At 33.4% G+C, this 18,498-nt stretch overlaps 2 protein-coding genes across 2 annotated transcripts; one reads left to right on the top strand and one right to left on the bottom strand.

Annotated features, from left to right (window-relative positions):
• The first annotated feature begins 7,840 nt into the window (after positions 1 to 7,840).
• LOC18094641 (UDP-N-acetylglucosamine diphosphorylase 1) lies at positions 7,841 to 14,244 on the top strand. Its single transcript, XM_006368985.3, has 15 exons — positions 7,841 to 8,169; positions 8,257 to 8,311; positions 8,404 to 8,555; positions 9,736 to 9,775; positions 10,360 to 10,452; positions 10,527 to 10,639; positions 10,734 to 10,808; positions 11,030 to 11,069; positions 11,171 to 11,253; positions 11,340 to 11,417; positions 11,678 to 11,821; positions 12,355 to 12,422; positions 12,891 to 13,005; positions 13,089 to 13,245; positions 13,930 to 14,244. Exons 1-15 carry the CDS (start codon positions 8,020 to 8,022, stop codon positions 14,025 to 14,027), a joined length of 1,461 nt encoding a protein of 486 aa, XP_006369047.1. The 5' UTR covers positions 7,841 to 8,019; the 3' UTR covers positions 14,028 to 14,244.
• An 843-nt stretch (positions 14,245 to 15,087) lies between these two features.
• Positions 15,088 to 18,156, bottom strand: LOC18094640 (urease accessory protein D). The gene is made up of 8 exons (XM_024584791.2): positions 17,986 to 18,156; positions 17,817 to 17,882; positions 17,585 to 17,659; positions 17,397 to 17,441; positions 16,799 to 17,032; positions 15,889 to 15,971; positions 15,635 to 15,800; positions 15,088 to 15,438 (listed from the first exon to the last, which is right to left on the bottom strand). The coding sequence occupies exons 1-8, from the start codon at positions 18,085 to 18,087 to the stop codon at positions 15,325 to 15,327; spliced, it is 885 nt and encodes a 294-aa protein (XP_024440559.1). The 5' UTR covers positions 18,088 to 18,156; the 3' UTR covers positions 15,088 to 15,324.
• Positions 18,157 to 18,498: the final 342 nt, after the last annotated feature.

Raw genomic sequence — 18,498 nt, 5'->3', positions numbered from 1 at the left:
ATCTATCAACCTATTCATGTAAAGATAGCGAGTATTTGTTTCATGCATAAATATTTATAACCAAATTTAGATAAGGTCTTTAATCATAATTTGATCTTCCATTTTCTTCTTGCAAATTAATAGCCCTCAATATTAATTCGAGAAATCTTCCTTAGATCTTCTAGTGGGTTATGATCCTATTTAATTTATATAACCTTAAGTAACTCAAAAAATTAAAATAAATTAAATTAGGTGGATAACATAGCTTATCAATTACATCTTTATGTGATTTTTTTTTAGATTAACGTGGGTGTCCGGGCCAGCTTGCGCGCACCTTGACTAATCCCACGGGCCCTGAAGTTAACGACCATGTAAGCCTCCAGTGGCCATCATATGAGCAACCACAAGGTTTGAACCTGAGACTACAGAGGGAGCAAACCCCTTAGTCCCAAGTTCTTACCACTGGGCCACCACCTAGATGGTTATCTTTATGTGATTTTTAGTTAGTTAGGTGATAACTCTATGTCTAAATATATCATATATTTTTCGTTTTACTACTGCCTCTAATCTTATATGATCATATGTAACTCATCTAAATCATATAAGTTAGTTAAGTAGGACCTAATTTTATAGCATTACACATATTCAACTAATGATAACCTTGAATAGCTCAACAAGTTATCCATGAATAGAACTCTGGTTTTATGCATATAAAATCGAAAAGCAATAAATCATGTTCTTAACATGTAATTAATATATTAACGAGAGATTTATTATTTTAATTACGTCTCATTCCATGGAATTAATGATATATCATACATAAAAATTATATATAAACATACACCTCTAGCATGTCATTCTAATTCGATGATCATAAAAATATTTAAATTAATTCCCTCGAGGCATCAAAGGAGATTAGATGGTGAAACTTAGGTAGTTGTTGCAAATCTTTATAAGTCATTAGCGAGCATCATGATTGTAGCCCTTTTTGTTGTTCTTTCTTCGTCTTGGATTACAATATAGATTTTCTTATCTAAATTCTTATATATTTTAAATTACATAACATTTATATAAATGTATAAGAAACCTCGAGTTACATTCGATGGGAGTTAGATGAGAAAAGAATTTAACAACCTATAAGAAAATTAAAGAAAAGACAGGACATGCATGCCATATTTAATATTACAAGCATTCAACCATAAAAACATAATTACATTGGTCTTTAAATGTCCGTAACCATCCATTGTCTTAAGAACATATGAATATGCATAATTAAATATATTGCGTACTTCAATTTTAATTACTGGCTTTATGTGCAATTTTAAAATAATATTTCTAACACTTAATAAATAAAAATTTCAGATTAAAAAACTCTTTTTCTAAACATTATTTAATTAAATAGTAATCCTATTAGGATATTACAAAACTCAAAAATTTTGAATTAAAATGTTTAATTCAATCCTAATCCTATTAAAAAAAATTAATTCTATAATTAATTTAATTTTAATTTCAATTTTAAAATAAAAAAATGAATACCTTATATAAGGAGAGACATAGTGATAATTCTATCCAATATACTTATATTGTAATAAGCAATAAAACTCAAGGGTAAATTTGTAAATTAGACTCCAAAAACTCTAATGTTATAACTTATAAGTTATAAAGTGAGGGGCTACCCATAAAAGTAATATAATAAAAGATGCACGGAAGAATCGTATATTTGCCCCTCATCTTCTTCTCAACTACCGCAGCTAGTAATGGGCTCACTGCCCACCGCCAATTGCTGGTCTAGCAACGGCAACAAAGGCTATCGTCACCAACATTAGCCATCATGCGTGAGGCATCAGCCTCGCGTATGGCTGCACAGCTGTGCCAGTAGCTTCTAGCGCTGCTGTGGGAGGCAGCAGCTTGCTGCCGCGCTGCTGTGGGAGGGTGCTGGCTATACGCGACACACAGCTAGCAGCGCCAGAGCTAGTGTTGGCCCCGCCGCTAACAGAAAGTACTAATTGCATGTGAAATTACTAATTGGGGTAACAGAAAGTACTAATTGGGGTTCAACGAAAGATATAGGAGTTTAAAGATTTTCGAGTGACCGAATCATTTGATTAACTTTTATTTAGTCACACATTATTGAATAATTATCGGTGATTACATCATTGCAATTAACATATTAATTGCATGTGAAATTAAGAGAAATCTTGATATTTTTCTTGAAATAACCCTATTCTGTTTTTCAATCTACTTTAATGGGAGTTTTCATTTTTAAATCAATGGATGAAAGAATTAATGAATGGCAACTTATTTTATTCATGTATTGACTCTGTTTTGCTTCATATAGTATAATTATTTTCATCTTTTTTTTTGTACTTTAATGTATATCATAAATTATACTAATTAAAAATTGACTAAAGACTTGATTGACCCTTTCATAATTTATGTATAACAACTTCAGAAGAAAGAGCGATCGAAAGAATGGGTTTCCTCCTTCATTAAAGAAAGAACAAAAAATAAAAAGAAGCTTTCCTCATCATGGGATTTTATCAACCATAAATGGGTCCAAACTCCATACAAATCCATGATCTAATCAATAAAAAATAATAACTACCACTTTATTGGTATGAAATTCATTTGTATGAAATTCTTCTTTTTTCTTTCAAATAATTTCAGTTACTAGAGAGAGAGAGAGAGAGAGAGAATAATAATGGAGGTAAAAGAAATACTTTAAAAACGTACCAAATTTATTAAGTAGGTCATCCCAAGGCAACCTAAATATGTTGGGACGTCCATATAAATTCCCACGTCCTCTTGTTGCACAACCCTTCAACTACCTAAATATTATTATTACAATAACCAGACACATCAAAACACTTCTAATAATTAATTATTATTGTAATAATTATTAAAAAGCTAGAACCACATAGAAAACCGTTGCAACTCCACACCTGAACATTGTTAACTGGAACAATATAATAACGGTTTTACTTCTCCATTAAAAAAACTTAACACTAGATATAAAGCGCATTGAAGTCTTTTTTGCATGGTTAATTTGTCATTACTAAATTAACTGGAAACAAATAAATCCTTTTCCATCTTAATTGCACAGTTAAATGACCAAACTACTCTTAAAAACAAAAAACTTAAACATGTCGTCTAAGGGCATTTTTATATTTTCATAATGATTTTCTCATTACTTTAATGTCAGCTAAGGGACAATTTGGTATATGCACAAATAAAAAAAATGCACAACGAAACGACTAAAATGCCATTAAAAAAAGGTTTAAAATTGGAGTCAATGGGCATTTTGGTCTTTTCATAATGATTTTGCATTATTAATGAGTCATCTTAATGACAATTTGGTATTTAGATAAATAAGAAAAAAAAAAACAAGAAAGGACAAGCATGTGTACGGCACCAGGAGGCACGTACGCATTTCAAGTGGTGCGTGCGGTGCCTTTTGACATCTAAAAATGCTTTTCTGCCATGTCGTTAAAAGTGTCACTGTGTTCTCTTCTTGTTGATGTGGTGTGTGTCTTTGATGATGATCTAGTTTATTGTTGGTGGGTCTTTCTTTCTTTTCCTTTTTCTTTTTCTTTTTCTCTTTTCTCCCCTTAAAGTTATAGTTTTGCCCTCTTTGTTGATGATATATCAACTTCAGTTTTTATTCTTTTAATTTCTAATTTTCGTTCTTCACCCTTTTGTAGAAATTTTATTTGTTTTCAATTTCATCATTCGATCCCAATTTATAAATATTATATTTTCTAATTTGGTCCCTAATTTTTTGATTTCTAGTTTTTTTTTCCTTGACCCTTTAGTAAAAGTTTTGTTGTTTTTAATTTTATCTTTCAATCCAAATTGATAGTATTATATCTTTCAATTTGGTCCTTATTGTTTTGATTTCTTTTCTTAGACCTTTTGAAAAAGTTATTATTCTTTTCAATTTTACCCTTCAATTATAAATTTGTTTTTATTTTATATGTCAATTTTGATCCTTATTCTTTTGATTTTTTGAGTCTTTTTCTTAATTGATTTTTTTCTTTTCAATCCCGCCCTTCAATCAAATATAAAATTTATTTGGTATTTGAATTTTGACTCTCATTCTTTTAATTGTTATTTTTTTAAAATCCTTTTGCATAATCAATTTCTTTGTTCAATTTTATCCATTTAATAATTAATTGAGAATTGAACTTCAGGTTTTTTCAAATAGAGTGCTTCGAGTTTAATGACCCGGGTCATAACTTTAAAAAGTTAACAAGAGTTTTTTTTAATTAAAAAAGGACTTTACAATTTTCTTTATTTTTTATGAGGTTATTTCAAAATTATGATCTGGACCGTGAGTTTAGCGAGATATTTCGGGTTGGCTCAACCCTAATTATCAGGGTTACAGGTTTGTCATGCTAACTCGAGATAATCAAGACCGGTTTTTTATGTCATTTTTTTCTTTTGTATTTAATGGACCATGAATTGAGATGCATCGTTTTTCCTATTTTGAAAAAAATAGTTTTTCCTCAGGTTATTCTAATCACTTTTCTTTTTAAATTTGATTCATCTATTGTTGTTTCTATTTTTTTTTTGTCTAATTGAATTAAAGCTAGCTTATTCAACCCAGTTAGGTTCTATGACCCGAGTTCTAAATTTTTTTGTTTTTTTAAAAGACATGTTTATGACAGCTGGATATTATTTTTTGCGCAAAACAATGGTTCAGCCCCGCGACGAAGCACATGCACCAAAGCTAGTATAATAGTAAAACAAAAGGAAGAGATAAGTATCAATATCATTATGCTTCGATCCAAAAACAAAAAAGAATTATCATTACATTATAACTAGATAGGTGGCTTGCACTTCACCGCGAGCCGAGTTAATTTTTCTATCATGTAAAAAAAGTATTTTCTGGCATTGCAAGCGTGTTTTAGAGAAGGGGAAAAATATTCACGTTCATTTAAATGTGAAGACAAAACAAGAAAAATGACAAAACTTAATTTTAAAAAGAACCTGATTTTAAAGGACAAAACCAAAAAAATATATATATATAAAAAAAAACAATCCTAAAAAAATGGTCAAGTTAACTGGCCAAACCTGCTGACCAGGTCATGAGATCAGGTAACCTAATTGAAAGAAAACCGAAGAAAATCATAAAGCCTATTAAAAAAACAATGTTGAAGGATAAAATTAAAAAAAATCCAAAAAAAACAGCAACGATGTTAACCCCATGTTAACCTTTCAAGCTCGTGATCCAAGTCGCTAGACTAAAAACAAACCATTCGAAAAAATTACGAAACTCAATTCTCAACAAATCAAATGTCAAATAATGATTTTAGAAAAAAATTTATTTATATAAAGGGATAAAAAAAAGAACAATTAAAAGAATGGAGACCAAATGTGAAACAAAAGTAAATAAGAGGCCAACTTAGAATTTTAAATTGAAAGGTAAAATTGAAAAGAAAAATTAAACTAAAAAAAATCAATTATATAAAAGGATAAAAAATAAAAAATAGTAATTAAAAGAATGAGGGCCAAATATAAAATAAAAATAAATGAGAGGAAACTTAAGATTTTAAATTAAAGGATGAAATTAAAAATAAAAATCAAATTCACAAAAGAATCCAGAATAAAAAAATCAAAATTAAAAGAATGAAGACTAGATTTAAAAAAATAACAAACCACAATTATGGATTCAATAGTGAAATTGAAAACAAATTAAAATTTGACAAAAGAGCCAAGAACTAAAACTAGAAAAAAAATAAGGATTAAAGTTGAAATATCAATAAATAAGATGACAGCTCTAAAATTTTGAATGAATGGCATGAATTTCAAGGGTAGAGAGAAAAAAAAGAAAAAGAAGGGGTCACCGAAGACACACCATCGTCTAAATCACTACACGCACCACCCTAAGTGGAAGAAAGGTCTGTTGTGCTTCCAACACCATTGTGAAAGCTAGTGTTTGGCTACCAAATAGAGCCTAGCATACCTCCGGAATGACGTAAGCACTTCCACGAGCCAACCCTTTTTGTTTTTATCATATTATATATTTATTAAAATACAAAATTGCCTCTCAGTCAAATCCATAAAAACAAAAAAAAACATGGATGAAAATAAAAAAAACACCCTTTGATGCTAATTAAAGAATTTTTTCTTTCAAGAGTAATATGGTTAATTTACCGTGTTTTGAAAATGAAAAGGACTAACAAAACCCCTAAAAGCTAGCAAAATGAATTTTTCTTTAAAGGTTAATTCAATCATTTTATTGTGCTTGAAAAAGAAAGAAAAATACATATTTATTTCCAATCAATTTAATAATAACAAATAAACCATGATCAAAAACCATATTACCCCTCAAAGTCAATTCAATAATTTTCTTCACAAATGGCAAAATAATAATAAAAATAAAAAATTCATGGTGGCTTATGTCCTGGGCTCCTCTATTTTGTTTTTAGTTCGATATATGGGCAGGGCTCAATTCGATATTAATAGGTAAGAGAAAAGCATCATTATGCTTCGATCCAAAAAAAAAAAAGAAGTATCATTAGATTATAATTCGACACACGGCGAGGGCTGAGTTGAAAAAATCAACTAATCATGGCCCATCAGGATACTAGGGGTATGGAGGGTGGGAGGCATGCGCACTGGACCCTTCTCCCATATAATATAAAGTGCTTGAATTTATTCAATTATATATTATATGATGCTCTTGCAAGCGACAAGAAGCTGCTACAGCTTGAGAACAATTCTTGATCTCTACTTTCTGCGTTAATATTACATGCAACTCAATCATTATTGGTTAATATGGTTGTTGAAGCAAAGAAGAACAAAACTGAATGCATTGATCTCGATCCATTTAAGAATACCGTGTCGGCAGACCGACATCCAGTTTTTCTAGGGTAAAGTCACGTAATTCCTGTGCCTCCTTGAATGTAGTGAAATTTATCTCTCGTTCTCAACCAACACTACCACTGTTTTCAATCAACTCACCAGATTATTCTAGTAAACCAATTAGAGGCGACGTTAAATATAGTCCACATGCTAATCAGTTTCTCTAATCGATTTAAGAGTGTCTAATCGCTGTTTTTAATTTAAGACAAGTTATGATAAATCAAGGCACAATTAAGGTAATTACATGCTCCGACCACACCCGTATTATTGCATGTCATAAATGGAAAGGAAGGGCGTATTTTAACATTTTTGACTTGACAAATAAAAATGTTGAGCGGGGACTTAATTGATAAAATTGATAGCTAGAGGACTCAGACGGGGAGATATATGTATAGTTAAGAGACTGATCTGAGGTTTGCCTAAGAGAGAAACAGTCATTTGATACCTAACATAGTGATTAAAAGCATGGACATAAAACCCAGCTCGACTTCGAGGGTTTACTCGAGACTCGAACTACCTGAAACTTTAATCGAGTTTTAAATGGTCAAAATTCAGGGGAGACTTGATACTTTTTTTTATATTTTTTAATAAATCTAAAAAATATAAAATTAATTTGTAAATATTTAACCTCATGTATTTTTTTTATAACTTAAATACACATGGGTTTTTTTTTAATTTTTTAATGTAGGGTAACTATATCCACACATGTACATATATATATATATATATATATATATATATATATATAACCTTTATTTACATAGATTATTTTTTATTTTTTTTATGGAATAACTATATATATATAAAAATTATAAATTATATACATATAAAATATTTTTAAAATTTTTTTGAGCTGATCTAGGGCAAGCGGTTTGACTCCTGACTCAGCCTTTTGGCCGGGTAATATCAAATTTAATAACTATTATTAGGAGAAATAACCTGGGTTAATGCCGTAATTGAAAATGGATGGAATAGGTAGTTGCTTAGAGAGGACGCGCAAACAAACAAACAGACTTTGTTGCTACTACTGTTCCACTCACTCACTATCTTCGTTTTTCTCTCTATAAGCGTTTTAACCAACAAACCGAAACCGAAACACAGAGCCACAGTGAGAGAGAGAGAGAGATCTAGAGGGAGATAATTTCCTGACAGATTTAGAGAGAGAAACTGGAAATGAGGGAACCAATTGAAACTAACAACGGATCTCCTCCACCTCCACAAGCGTTGCTCGAGAGGCTTAAAGATTATGGCCAGGAAGACGCTTTTGCCCTCTGGGACGAGCTCTCTACTGAAGAGCGAGAACTTCTCTTCAAGGACATCGAGGTCAATTCACCCCTTCTATCTCACTCTATTAGATCTTCCCTCTCTTTTTTCTCGCAATGTTAATTGAATTTGGATTGTTAATTGCAGAGCTTAGATCTTCCAAGGTTGGATCGGATAATTCGATGTTCGCTTCGATCTCAAGGTCTCCCTCTGTAATCGTGTTGAAACTAATTGATATGAATGTGTAGTTCATAACGTGTGATTTACTGTCTCGTTTCGTTGATTAATTTACAGGGCTACCGGTGGTGGCAATTGAGCCGGTGCCGGAGAATACCGTGTCGACGGTAGAGGAGAGAACAATAGAAGAAAGAGAGAGATGGTGGAAGATGGGATTGAAGGCAATCTCTGATGGCAAGCTGGCTGTTTTGCTATTATCTGGTGGCCAGGTACTATTTATCTTTTTTTTTTCATTTAGTAATTAGCGCTGAGTTGTTAATTTTCCTTTTCCGTTTATTCTTTTCTTTTTGGTGAATTCTATACTTTTGAATATTGAAAAGTGGTTGTTGTTTGTTGCTTGATGAAATACATTCCTACATCTCTTTTATTAATTTATCCATCACACTTTAAAAGCATAATTATGGCATGCTGTGTACTTTTGGGATGATTTCCACACGAAGACAATTTGATGATTGGGTGTGTGTGTGTTCAATTAATGATGTAAAAGTAGGAACGAATGAGTGAGCAACCAGTCACTGTTTACTTTATCAAACACTGTTAATTGAATGAGTGTTCCATGAGGTTTGCCTGTCTTTCTTTCTCTCTCTCTTTCTTTCGGGTGGTATAATGTTGCTTTTATCGATGGAAACCCACTTTTGACAGTTTGCTTATGGATATGTTTAGATAATAATTTGGAAAGCAAGGGCTGTGATTTGTTCTTTAGGATTAATTATTACATATCTAAAAGATGCTTTAGGCAATTATGCACACTTTTTTCATTAGAATATACTGTATCGTATATCTATTTTATATACTCACAGAGGATTTGTAGGCAGATGTGCCCTTTTTTTTAAATCATATGTACTGGGATCAATTATTGCAGGAGAAAATTATTGAGCATCATTAGATGTGGATGGGAGCATGTTGACATGCCAATTATCTTGAGATAGAACAATGTGCGAATTTAGACATATATCATCCAGTTCCATACCAGTAAAATTTCGTCGGAAACTAGTGGAACAATTACAGTGATGTTCTTCAATTATATATATATATATATATATATATATATATATATATATATATATCTGTAAATGTATTGGGGCCATTTATTTGTGGACCAGCATCTAACTTTTGGGGGACCACAACAGAGAAGGTTTTAACTGCCTCCTTTCATCCCATGATTTATACTAGAACTCTTTACTATGTTGAATTACAAAAAATATCCGGGATTGATGTATTTTATGCTGGGATTGTTGCAGATAACACATTCTTGCTTGTGGTTGCATGTACATATGATCTTTTATGTTCCGTGTCGTTACTCCTTTGTACTTTTTTAACACTTGTTGCATCATTTCTAGTGTGAGTTGACAGATTTTTTGGTGTGTTTTTCATAACTGAAATATCCAGGGGACAAGGCTTGGAAGTTCAGATCCAAAAGGATGTTTCAGTGAGTAATTGCCATTTTCTGCAATTGTAGTTTCTTTGCTAATCCTGTCTTGTTTAGTTAGCATGTTAGCTAGCAATTGGACAAATGTACACATACTCACATGCAAATGCACTCAGTAAATGTCCGAGAGAAAATGAAGTGCATTTAAATATTGGTACTCATTTATTATGTACAATTGTTGAAGCAGAAGAAGATTTAGTGTCCGAGTTGGCTATAAGATAAAAATCAAGTAAAGAATGGCTTGGATAGGTGATTCTGCAACTCAATAATTATAAATTTGATTCTGGAGCATTAGGTTGTAATTTTCTTGACTCTGCAAGTCTGCAAGTTTTCTTAAAAAAAAAAAAAAAAAAAATCGAATGCATTTTTTTTTAATTAAAGAAATAACAATAATCATTTCCTTGAATTCCTCCTTTTTGCTATATGTGCCTAGATAACTTTAAAGTTAACTCCTCTCTAATGTAAAAAGTATGTTAGGATGCCCTATCTGATATATACTAGTTAGATATATCTGAAACTGAGAGCTTTAGTGATTTGAATATGAAATATATGTCAAAATTTTCAGATATATATTAACTTTTCAGATATTGGACTTCCATCTGGCAAGTCCCTTTTTCAACTTCAAGCTGAGAGAATTTTGTGCGTCCAAAGACTAGCAGCTCAAGCTTCAAGTGAAGGTGAGGTTTTATTCTTAAAGCTCTGAATGGCAAGCCTTATTTGACATGCTATCCCTAAAATTTATCACGTGCAGGTTCTGGTAGTTCAGTTTCAATACATTGGTACATAATGACCAGCCCGTTCACTGATGAAGCCACACAAAAATTTTTCGAAAATCACAAGTACTTTGGCCTTGAAGCTAATCAGGTATGGAAGCTTCATCTCATCAACTATCTAAAAGTACTCATCAGTTATTTCTTATACTTTTTTGCTTAATTTGAAAGACATTTCGTGGATGCAGGTTACCTTCTTCCAGCAAGGCACCATACCTTGTGTTTCCAAGGATGGTAGATTTATCATGGAGACTCCATTCAAAGTATGGTCTCTTTTTGTAAATGAGCTTAATTAGAGTCTTTAAAGATTTTGTTTATCCAGTGTAGATTATACGGTCCCCTGGATTTTTCCTGGAATTCTTGATCATTTTGATGACTTCTATTTGCCCCAAAATAATGATTTTATCTTCCCATGTCTTTGAAGGGTCTAAATTTATATCTTACTTCAACTTTCAATTGCATGATCTTGATTTTCTAAAATCAGGTAGCTAAAGCTCCGGATGGGAATGGAGGAGTATATTCAGGTATCCTTCCAAAATTGAGGGCAACATGCTGGAGACTCCCCCCGCTTTCACATTATGACATTGCTGCTTATTGCTTTGGTTTTATCCTAATTTCTCTGCAGCACTGAAATATTCAAAATTATTAGAAGATATGGCCTCAAGAGGGATCAAGTATTTGGACTGCTATGGAGTTGACAATGCACTGGTGATTTGTTTTTTCAGTGCTTCAATTCTATAAACTTTTATAAATTTTCTTAATTAAAGAAATAATGATTAGGGTATTGAAAGCAGGTTCGTGTAGCTGATCCAGCTTTTCTGGGATATTTCATTGATAAAGGTGTAGCGGCTGCTGCAAAAGTTGTCCGTAAGGTAGTAATCTTTATCTATATTTGGATTCATTTAAGATCATTAATAAAAATATAAGCTGCTGCTGCAAGAGTTTGGCTCCACAAGCCAACATAGGTCATAAGAATGAAAGACATAAACTGTGGTTGAATATTAATCTAGAAAAGTTAGAAGCTAATCTTCTGTGGATATTTTTGATCAAATGTTGGATTTGGTCTTTTTTTAGTACAACAGAAATTCTCAAAATTAGTGCTGCTTAATAACTATAAGCTATTTGATTACAGGCATACCCCCAAGAAAAGGTTGGTGTTTTCGTAAGGCGTGGTAAAGGTGGACCTCTCACTGTGGTTGAATACAGTGAGCTAGATCAGTCACTTGCTTCTGCAATCAACCAACAAACTGGACGTCTTCGCTTTTGTTGGAGTAATGTATAGTCTATTTGTATCTTCTTCTTTTAATCTCTTATGTTTGCATAATTCTTATTATTGCACTTCCAGATGAGAAATTCAAATCATTTATTGCTAGAAATTCATGAGTTTCTTGGGCTCAATAACTTTTGATGTTAGACATGAGATTACAATTTCAGCCTTTATTTTCTTCAGTTTTTTTCTATTTAATTGGTTTTAATTTCACCATTTTTAACCACTTCAATTATAGTTGCATTAGGCTTCTATCGATGATTTTTGGAGTTATGTGAACCGGTGTTCCTATGCTTTAGAAGCTCATAATGTCTTAGTTAGATACGCTAGGCGAGACTTGTCATGTATTTACTTTGAAAATTGCAGCGTGTCATAGACTTCTGTTGAGGTGAACTATTGAATGTAGTTCCAAAAAGGCTGAGAGAGGAGAGAGAGCAGGAATGAAGTTCCATTCTTTTGCATCAAACTATGTGCTATCTTGTTATCACATTCTCCGAATGTTGTCTTCCTGAAGCTGAACTATTGTGACTTTTGGTTTTCAGGTGTGCTTGCACATGTTTACTGTGGATTTTCTAAATCAAGTGGCAAATGGCCTCGAGAAAGACAGCATGTTAGTGACTCTTGATTAAATAAAGTTTAACTATTACTATCTGATATGTCTATTCTTTCCTGCAATTTAGTTACATGTTTTGGGCTGAACACCACTCCTCTAGCATGATTTTGTTGATTAATGCTCGTTTTGGGACCGCATAATAGCAAGCGGGTCCACGTAGTTTGCATCTGCAGTTCATATTTGCTGCATCATTGACGTACTTTCTAATTTCTATATATATTTTGTCCAAAATGGAAATTGTTTCAGCTCCTTTGCGGTGATATTATATCCTACCTACACCTGTTTGGTCAATGCATACAATCAATATGCTGTATATGATTTGTCATGTTAGAATAATACATGTGATGATGATGCTGCAGAACTAAGGTCTAGGTTTCCAATTGAACTTTGCTTTAAAATTTTGAAATAATACCTATTTATTAATTAGTGTGAGGATTTTAACATGCACATGCATTGTGAATGCAGTTACCATCTAGCTGAGAAAAAAATCCCTTCTATTCATGGTGGTACAATGGGATTGAAACTAGAGCAATTCATATTTGATGCATTCCCATATGCTCCTTCAACTGCTCTTTTTGAGGTGATTTTATTTACAACTCTTGCTTCATCAACCCTTGTTCCTTTTTCTCTCTACACTTTAAAATTGCTATAACCGAAGTGCAGGTACCACGGGAAGAAGAGTTTGCACCTGTAAAAAATGCCAATGGGTCAAATTTTGACACCCCCGAGAGTGCTCGGCTGCTTGTGCTTCGACTACATACTCGCTGGGTAGTTGCTGCAGGCGGCTTTGTAACACATTCAGTGCCTTTATATGCAACTGGTAATTTTATGCTTTATTTTGCTTGCTTAATCATAGTAACATCGTGGAAAACAAGTGAATGCCTATAATAAACCAATAGGAATATAATAGAGGAAAAGGGAAAGAAGGGAGAGGAGTGGTACTTTAAGAGTTTAAACTGAACATGTTTGTTATTCTGGATAGATCATAGAAGACCCGTAGATCACTTCTTCTTTTAGTGGTATTGGAGGCTAACCAGGAACAAAGGCTCCGACTAGCTTGGTATTATCTTCTTTTGTTTGCGCTAGAGACAAGATTGATTCCTGCTCAATCATTTGGGTTTCCTCTGTTTTTTGCCAGTAGCAGAGGGGCTTTTTTCTAAGAGAAAGGGAGACCTCTCCCATTACGTAGCCTAATCATTACCTAGTAAAAGATGGATTGTGAATTTAAGTATGCCTTTTCAATTTAATAATTTAAAGTTTAAACTCATACCAAGTTGTCCACCTTGTACGGGTTCATTAGGTCTGCTCTGTAGCATTTAGCTCAAGATTGGTCCTGCCTTGTGTAAGTTGTGCTTTGTAGTTTTGAGAACTAAGATCAGCGGGATAAGTGGGAAAGAGCTGTGGTTTGAGAGGTTATGACTTGGTTTAAATCACAGTTCTAGCTTCTAAGAAGCATTCCCAAAGTATAATTAATTGTCAATTTCTTTGCCTACTTGGTGTACAGGTGTGGAGGTATCACCACTTTGCTCTTATGCTGGAGAAAATCTAGAAGCCATATGCCGGGGAAGAACATTTCATGCACCTTGTGAGATTACATTCTAGTTGAATTTAATCCAAGTATTCTTAATTTGTGCGGCTCCCATTGGAATGAGGTTATGCATCCCATGCATGTGTTATGATAGATTAGCGAGAGAGATAAAGTTGTGAGAGTTTCCAGGTTTTGTTATATCATATGGGCATATTATTATCAGTAATTTGTTATATCATTGGAATGTTGCAATTTTATTAATGTATATCATCCACATTATTGTTTGAGCAATGGTTTTTTTTTTTTTTTTTTGTGAGCAATGATCCCTTTTGAAGTTCGACTAATGGTTATTACCTGTATCTGCCAGCGTAATATCGAGCTTTCCGTTATATACTGTTTTTCTGTTTTTCACAGCCAAAATAATGGACGATTTGATGCCTGTAGCTTCTGTGCCCCTCCACCGTCGATTAAAAAACGTAGACGTCAGAAAAATTAAGCATTCCCCTCTTTTTTTTTTTTTTTTTAATTCTAATATAGAATAGAGTCACCTGCAGGCCACGGCAGCCTAGAATCAAGGCCCAAGCAAGCATGCATAGCAGCAATTGATAAAGCACTCATCTACTCAGGGCCAACCCTGCCTGACTCTCAGGATTGAAGAAATTCTACCTGCATTTTACGCAGCCTAGATCTAGAGAGTACAGAATGCATCTTATACCGTAGTTGCTCCCTGCTAGCATCACAAAATGACTTGGAACATGAAACAGAGCAGGCCAGGTTCTAAAAGAGAAAGGGACCTTCGAGCTCTACCACTGCTTCTGCTGAGAAAACCTCATGAGCGAGACACCAATCATACTTTCTTTAGATTCTGTCAAGCTCCAAATGAAATTCTGAACATGAGATTACTAGAATGCCTTGTGTAATTAGACCATAGGTCTCAACAACAGATTCTTGTTAGGACAGCAGTTGCATGGACCGACTTTTTTCTCCCATACATGCAACCCAACATGGATGTTAGACATCAGAAAACTTCAAAGAAAGATGATTCTCTCTCCAAGCAGCTAGAAAGGCTTCCAAAAAACCAGGGTTTACAAGTCCATCCACGAGTTTATATAGCATACAGAATAAGCAGAGATCGGACTTAAGAATCACTTGATCAAGAAGAAAATTGCCTTGTACATTTATTAACACAAGTCATCTGACATGTTACATGGTATACACTTCTTATCTGAGGAAACATGTCCTTGAAAAGGCTCTGCTTGAAGGAATCTACGAGTTATTGCTTTGAAGGAAGCTACAGATAGCATCATGGCTGAAAGAAATGATTCCATGCATTAGTAACAATTTTCACGGAGAAAAGGATTGCCAGGCATTTCAATGATAGGGCAACACCCCAATCAGAGGCTCCATGCCAACCAATTGATGCTGTAAGAATTTGTATACAGATTCAGTTGTCATGGCAGCTACTCTAACAATAACACCTATTCCCTGTAGCAGCAGAAAACCAGAGGCTAGTTTGTTACATTCATATCTACAGGGCATAACAAGCAACGGTAAAGATCAGCAAGCTAGTTCAGAAGGTCAATTTCCAGCACTCTTTCAATGTCAAAGAGAATGAGACAAGAATGACTGTTATATCACCATATAAATTGTATCATGGCAGAAAGAAAAAAAAATAACATACCTTTGGACCAAAGACACTGCAAGATGCAATAAATGATGGTTTGGTGAAATGCCTAGAATTTGATTGTGCGCAGCCACTTAAGCCAGTGAAAGGAATGTGCAATTGCTCAGACATCATCCTTTTCACATTTTCTTGAACTTCACTTTGAATATGCTTCAGCTTTGGCCTGCAAGAAAGAAATAACTAGGTCATAAACCATCAGCTCATCAATCACCAAACTACAGACAAGTTACACCACATAATGAAGTATCTACCCCAAGAGTATGATCATTGCAATAACTTGGTAGCCCCTCATGCGTTCAGTGATAGGAGAAATGCTTTGTTGCTCCAACAATACCTGTAATAGAATGGTAAGCCAATTCAAGCAACAACTCACATGATTTGAGTATGAAATGTGACCACAACAAAGGTGAAAAATGATACCAAAAACTAATGAATGGAGGATATCTTTTGAATTATGCTAAATGACGAGACAATTCCTGCTATTTGTTTTTGTTGGAAGAACTGGAGAAAAAAAGTGGAAAAACAAAAAAACATACAACAAAAGAAAAGAAGGAAAAGACAATCACAAAGTTAGAACGTAGGCTTCTCCCAAATGAATGTGAAAGGACAGGTCCAATGAAATATGCATACAAAAAGATCATATAAACAGCGGAAAAGAAATGAAGTGCATTATTATCTAGCATCAAAAGTGTTTGAGAATAATACAAATCACATCCTGTGACCTCACCTAACAACTTAGGTTTTTAAGTGAGATGATTATTTAGTATGGTATCAGATTCTTGTTGATCAAAAGATCACAAGTTCAGATTTCATTACCCCAATTCTCTCTTCTAATTGAAATTAATTAATGGCACTTGGTAGTGTGGGCAAATCATATCCTAAAGCTTCTTTTAACAACTTAAGCTGTTAGGTGAGATGATTCTTTGACAAAAAAAAAAAAATATTGGTGAGGAAGAAAGCTAAAAGAAATAAACTAACTAATAAAATACGACACATTAAAAAGTTGGAGCAGCCTTGGACATTTAAAGTAAAACAGAAATAAAGTGACCATGCAAAAAGATAAATATAGGGAAAAAACAATGGCATCTAAAAAAGCAGTATTTCTATTGATGAACAAGGACAATCCCAATCTGTACTATAGTGATGCAGAAAGAACATTACAGTATCTAGAAATAAGGGCTGATTATCATCCAAGAATATGTTGTTGGTGCTCTTATAGAGATCAAAATCCCATTTCTCTCCGCTTTCATGACGCCCACTGGTAAACCAATCAACAATTACCAAATTGGAGTCCAGAAGCACTCTGAATACTTGTTTTTGAGAGTATCTTGCAGTTGAAAAACAGGTCACTGGATCTGGAAGGATAGCCAAAAGAGCATCGCTGCCAACTGTTACCTACTGCATGGCATGAAATAGCCACTATCACTTGAAAAGACCATCAATATAAATAAATAGTGGAGTTTCTTATGAACTTTCTCGCCTGACTCAACAAACATTTCTTGTGCTTCGAATAAAAAAAAAACGAAAAATTACTAACTTGCAGCCAATTTATTCCACGAACAACTAGAGGTTCAGAAGAAAAATAATTATTGGGACATGTTTTCAAGTGAAAAAAACACAGTATAATCAACAAAGCATCGCTGAGAGCATAATGTGAATATCATAAGATTTTCTATTAGATGTTGTAATTACCATAAGCTTTGAAGATAACAATGCATTTTGGTCAAGATAATTAATTCAGCTTTTGAAAGATCGCTACCTCCAGGAATTGTGCAGAACATCTGGATCCCACAGACTTGTAGACCTATTATTCAAATAAGTTCAAAGGGAATAAACATTCATGTATTGGATTAAGCAAAAATTAGAGATATAATATCAAGGATTAAAAGAAAAGTCACATTTATCAATGAAAAAAAAACCCTAAGGAAATCAATAAAATCAATTAACCTTAGTGGAAGCTTGAGTTGTGAAGACAGTGGTGCATCCATCTCCAATTTCAAATTCACATGATATAGAGTCCCCCTGCACCCAAAAGAGAGTACATAAATAAACAAATTAAAAGGCCAAAAGAACATATATATATATATATATATATATATATATATCGAAAACAGGATAAGGGCAACAGCAGTAATCAAGCATAGATCGAAGAAGAAGAGATGGAGGAGCATTAGCATACAGAAACGATGCCACCGCCATAAGTGAGGGAGTAAATCCAAACGGAATCAGTTTTACAAGGACCCGCCTAACAAGAAAAGCAATAACATTCAGGAGGATAGTCTTAGATTGCTGACATGATCATAATAGATAAGAGTAGCAAACGAGAAGAGAGGAGGTTAGTTGGTTACCTTAGAGGGAACGATGAATTTGAGAGGATACTTAGAGAAGCATCTTGTCACTGTTGATTTCCCTCCTACCTTTTCTACTACTACCTTCCCTGTTCTTTCCATCTCTCTCTCTCTCTCTCTCTCTCTGCCTCTGCATAAAGTCAGCGCTTCACTCAGTCTAAGTAACAAGTCCGGGTCACGACTCACGAGGGGGCGTCAGTCGCTTCTCTTTTTTTTTTTTTTTCATATTTTTGACAAAATTAAATCTCTTGATAGAAATTTGGAGAAATGGCTAAGCTTATAAGATTAATATTCTATCTATTTTTATATCTTTAATTGAGACAATTAACAAAGAAATTAAAATAAAATTAACATTACGGTAAAAATTGCGTTGTCGTAGTTTGTTTCAACTTCTAATTTTTTTTTTTTTACTTTACTTGTCTCTTTACCAGTATGTTTATCTTTTTTTTTCTTATTTTTATCTTACTAGAGATTTCTCTTATTAATTATTGTTTTAATCTATTTTTCTATGTA

This window comes from Populus trichocarpa, chromosome 1, assembly GCF_000002775.5.
Source record: "Populus trichocarpa isolate Nisqually-1 chromosome 1, P.trichocarpa_v4.1, whole genome shotgun sequence".
NCBI classification, from domain to species: Eukaryota; Viridiplantae; Streptophyta; class Magnoliopsida; order Malpighiales; family Salicaceae; genus Populus; species Populus trichocarpa.
Note: the sequence above shows the minus strand (reverse complement) of the source record. Positions and strands in the feature narration are given on the sequence as shown.

Bases quoted from the DNA above. Each gene is read 5' to 3' on its own strand.
- LOC18094641 (XM_006368985.3), top strand. From the start codon at position 8,020: ATGAGGGAACCAATTGAAACTAACAACGGATCTCCTCCACCTCCACAA. The intron at 8,556-9,735 runs GTACTATTTATC...TGAAATATCCAG, and splicing joins TGCTATTATCTGGTGGCCAG to GGGACAAGGCTTGGAAGTTC. The intron at 11,070-11,170 runs GTATCCTTCCAA...ATTTCTCTGCAG, and splicing joins GAATGGAGGAGTATATTCAG to CACTGAAATATTCAAAATTA.
- LOC18094640 (XM_024584791.2), bottom strand. From the start codon at position 18,087: ATGGAAAGAACAGGGAAGGTAGTAGTAGAAAAGGTAGGAGGGAAATCA. The intron at 17,442-17,584 runs GTTAATTGATTT...TTTGAATAATAG, and splicing joins CAACTCAAGCTTCCACTAAG to GTCTACAAGTCTGTGGGATC. The intron at 15,439-15,634 runs GTATGTTATTTT...CTGCTGCTACAG, and splicing joins GCAGTGTCTTTGGTCCAAAG to GGAATAGGTGTTATTGTTAG.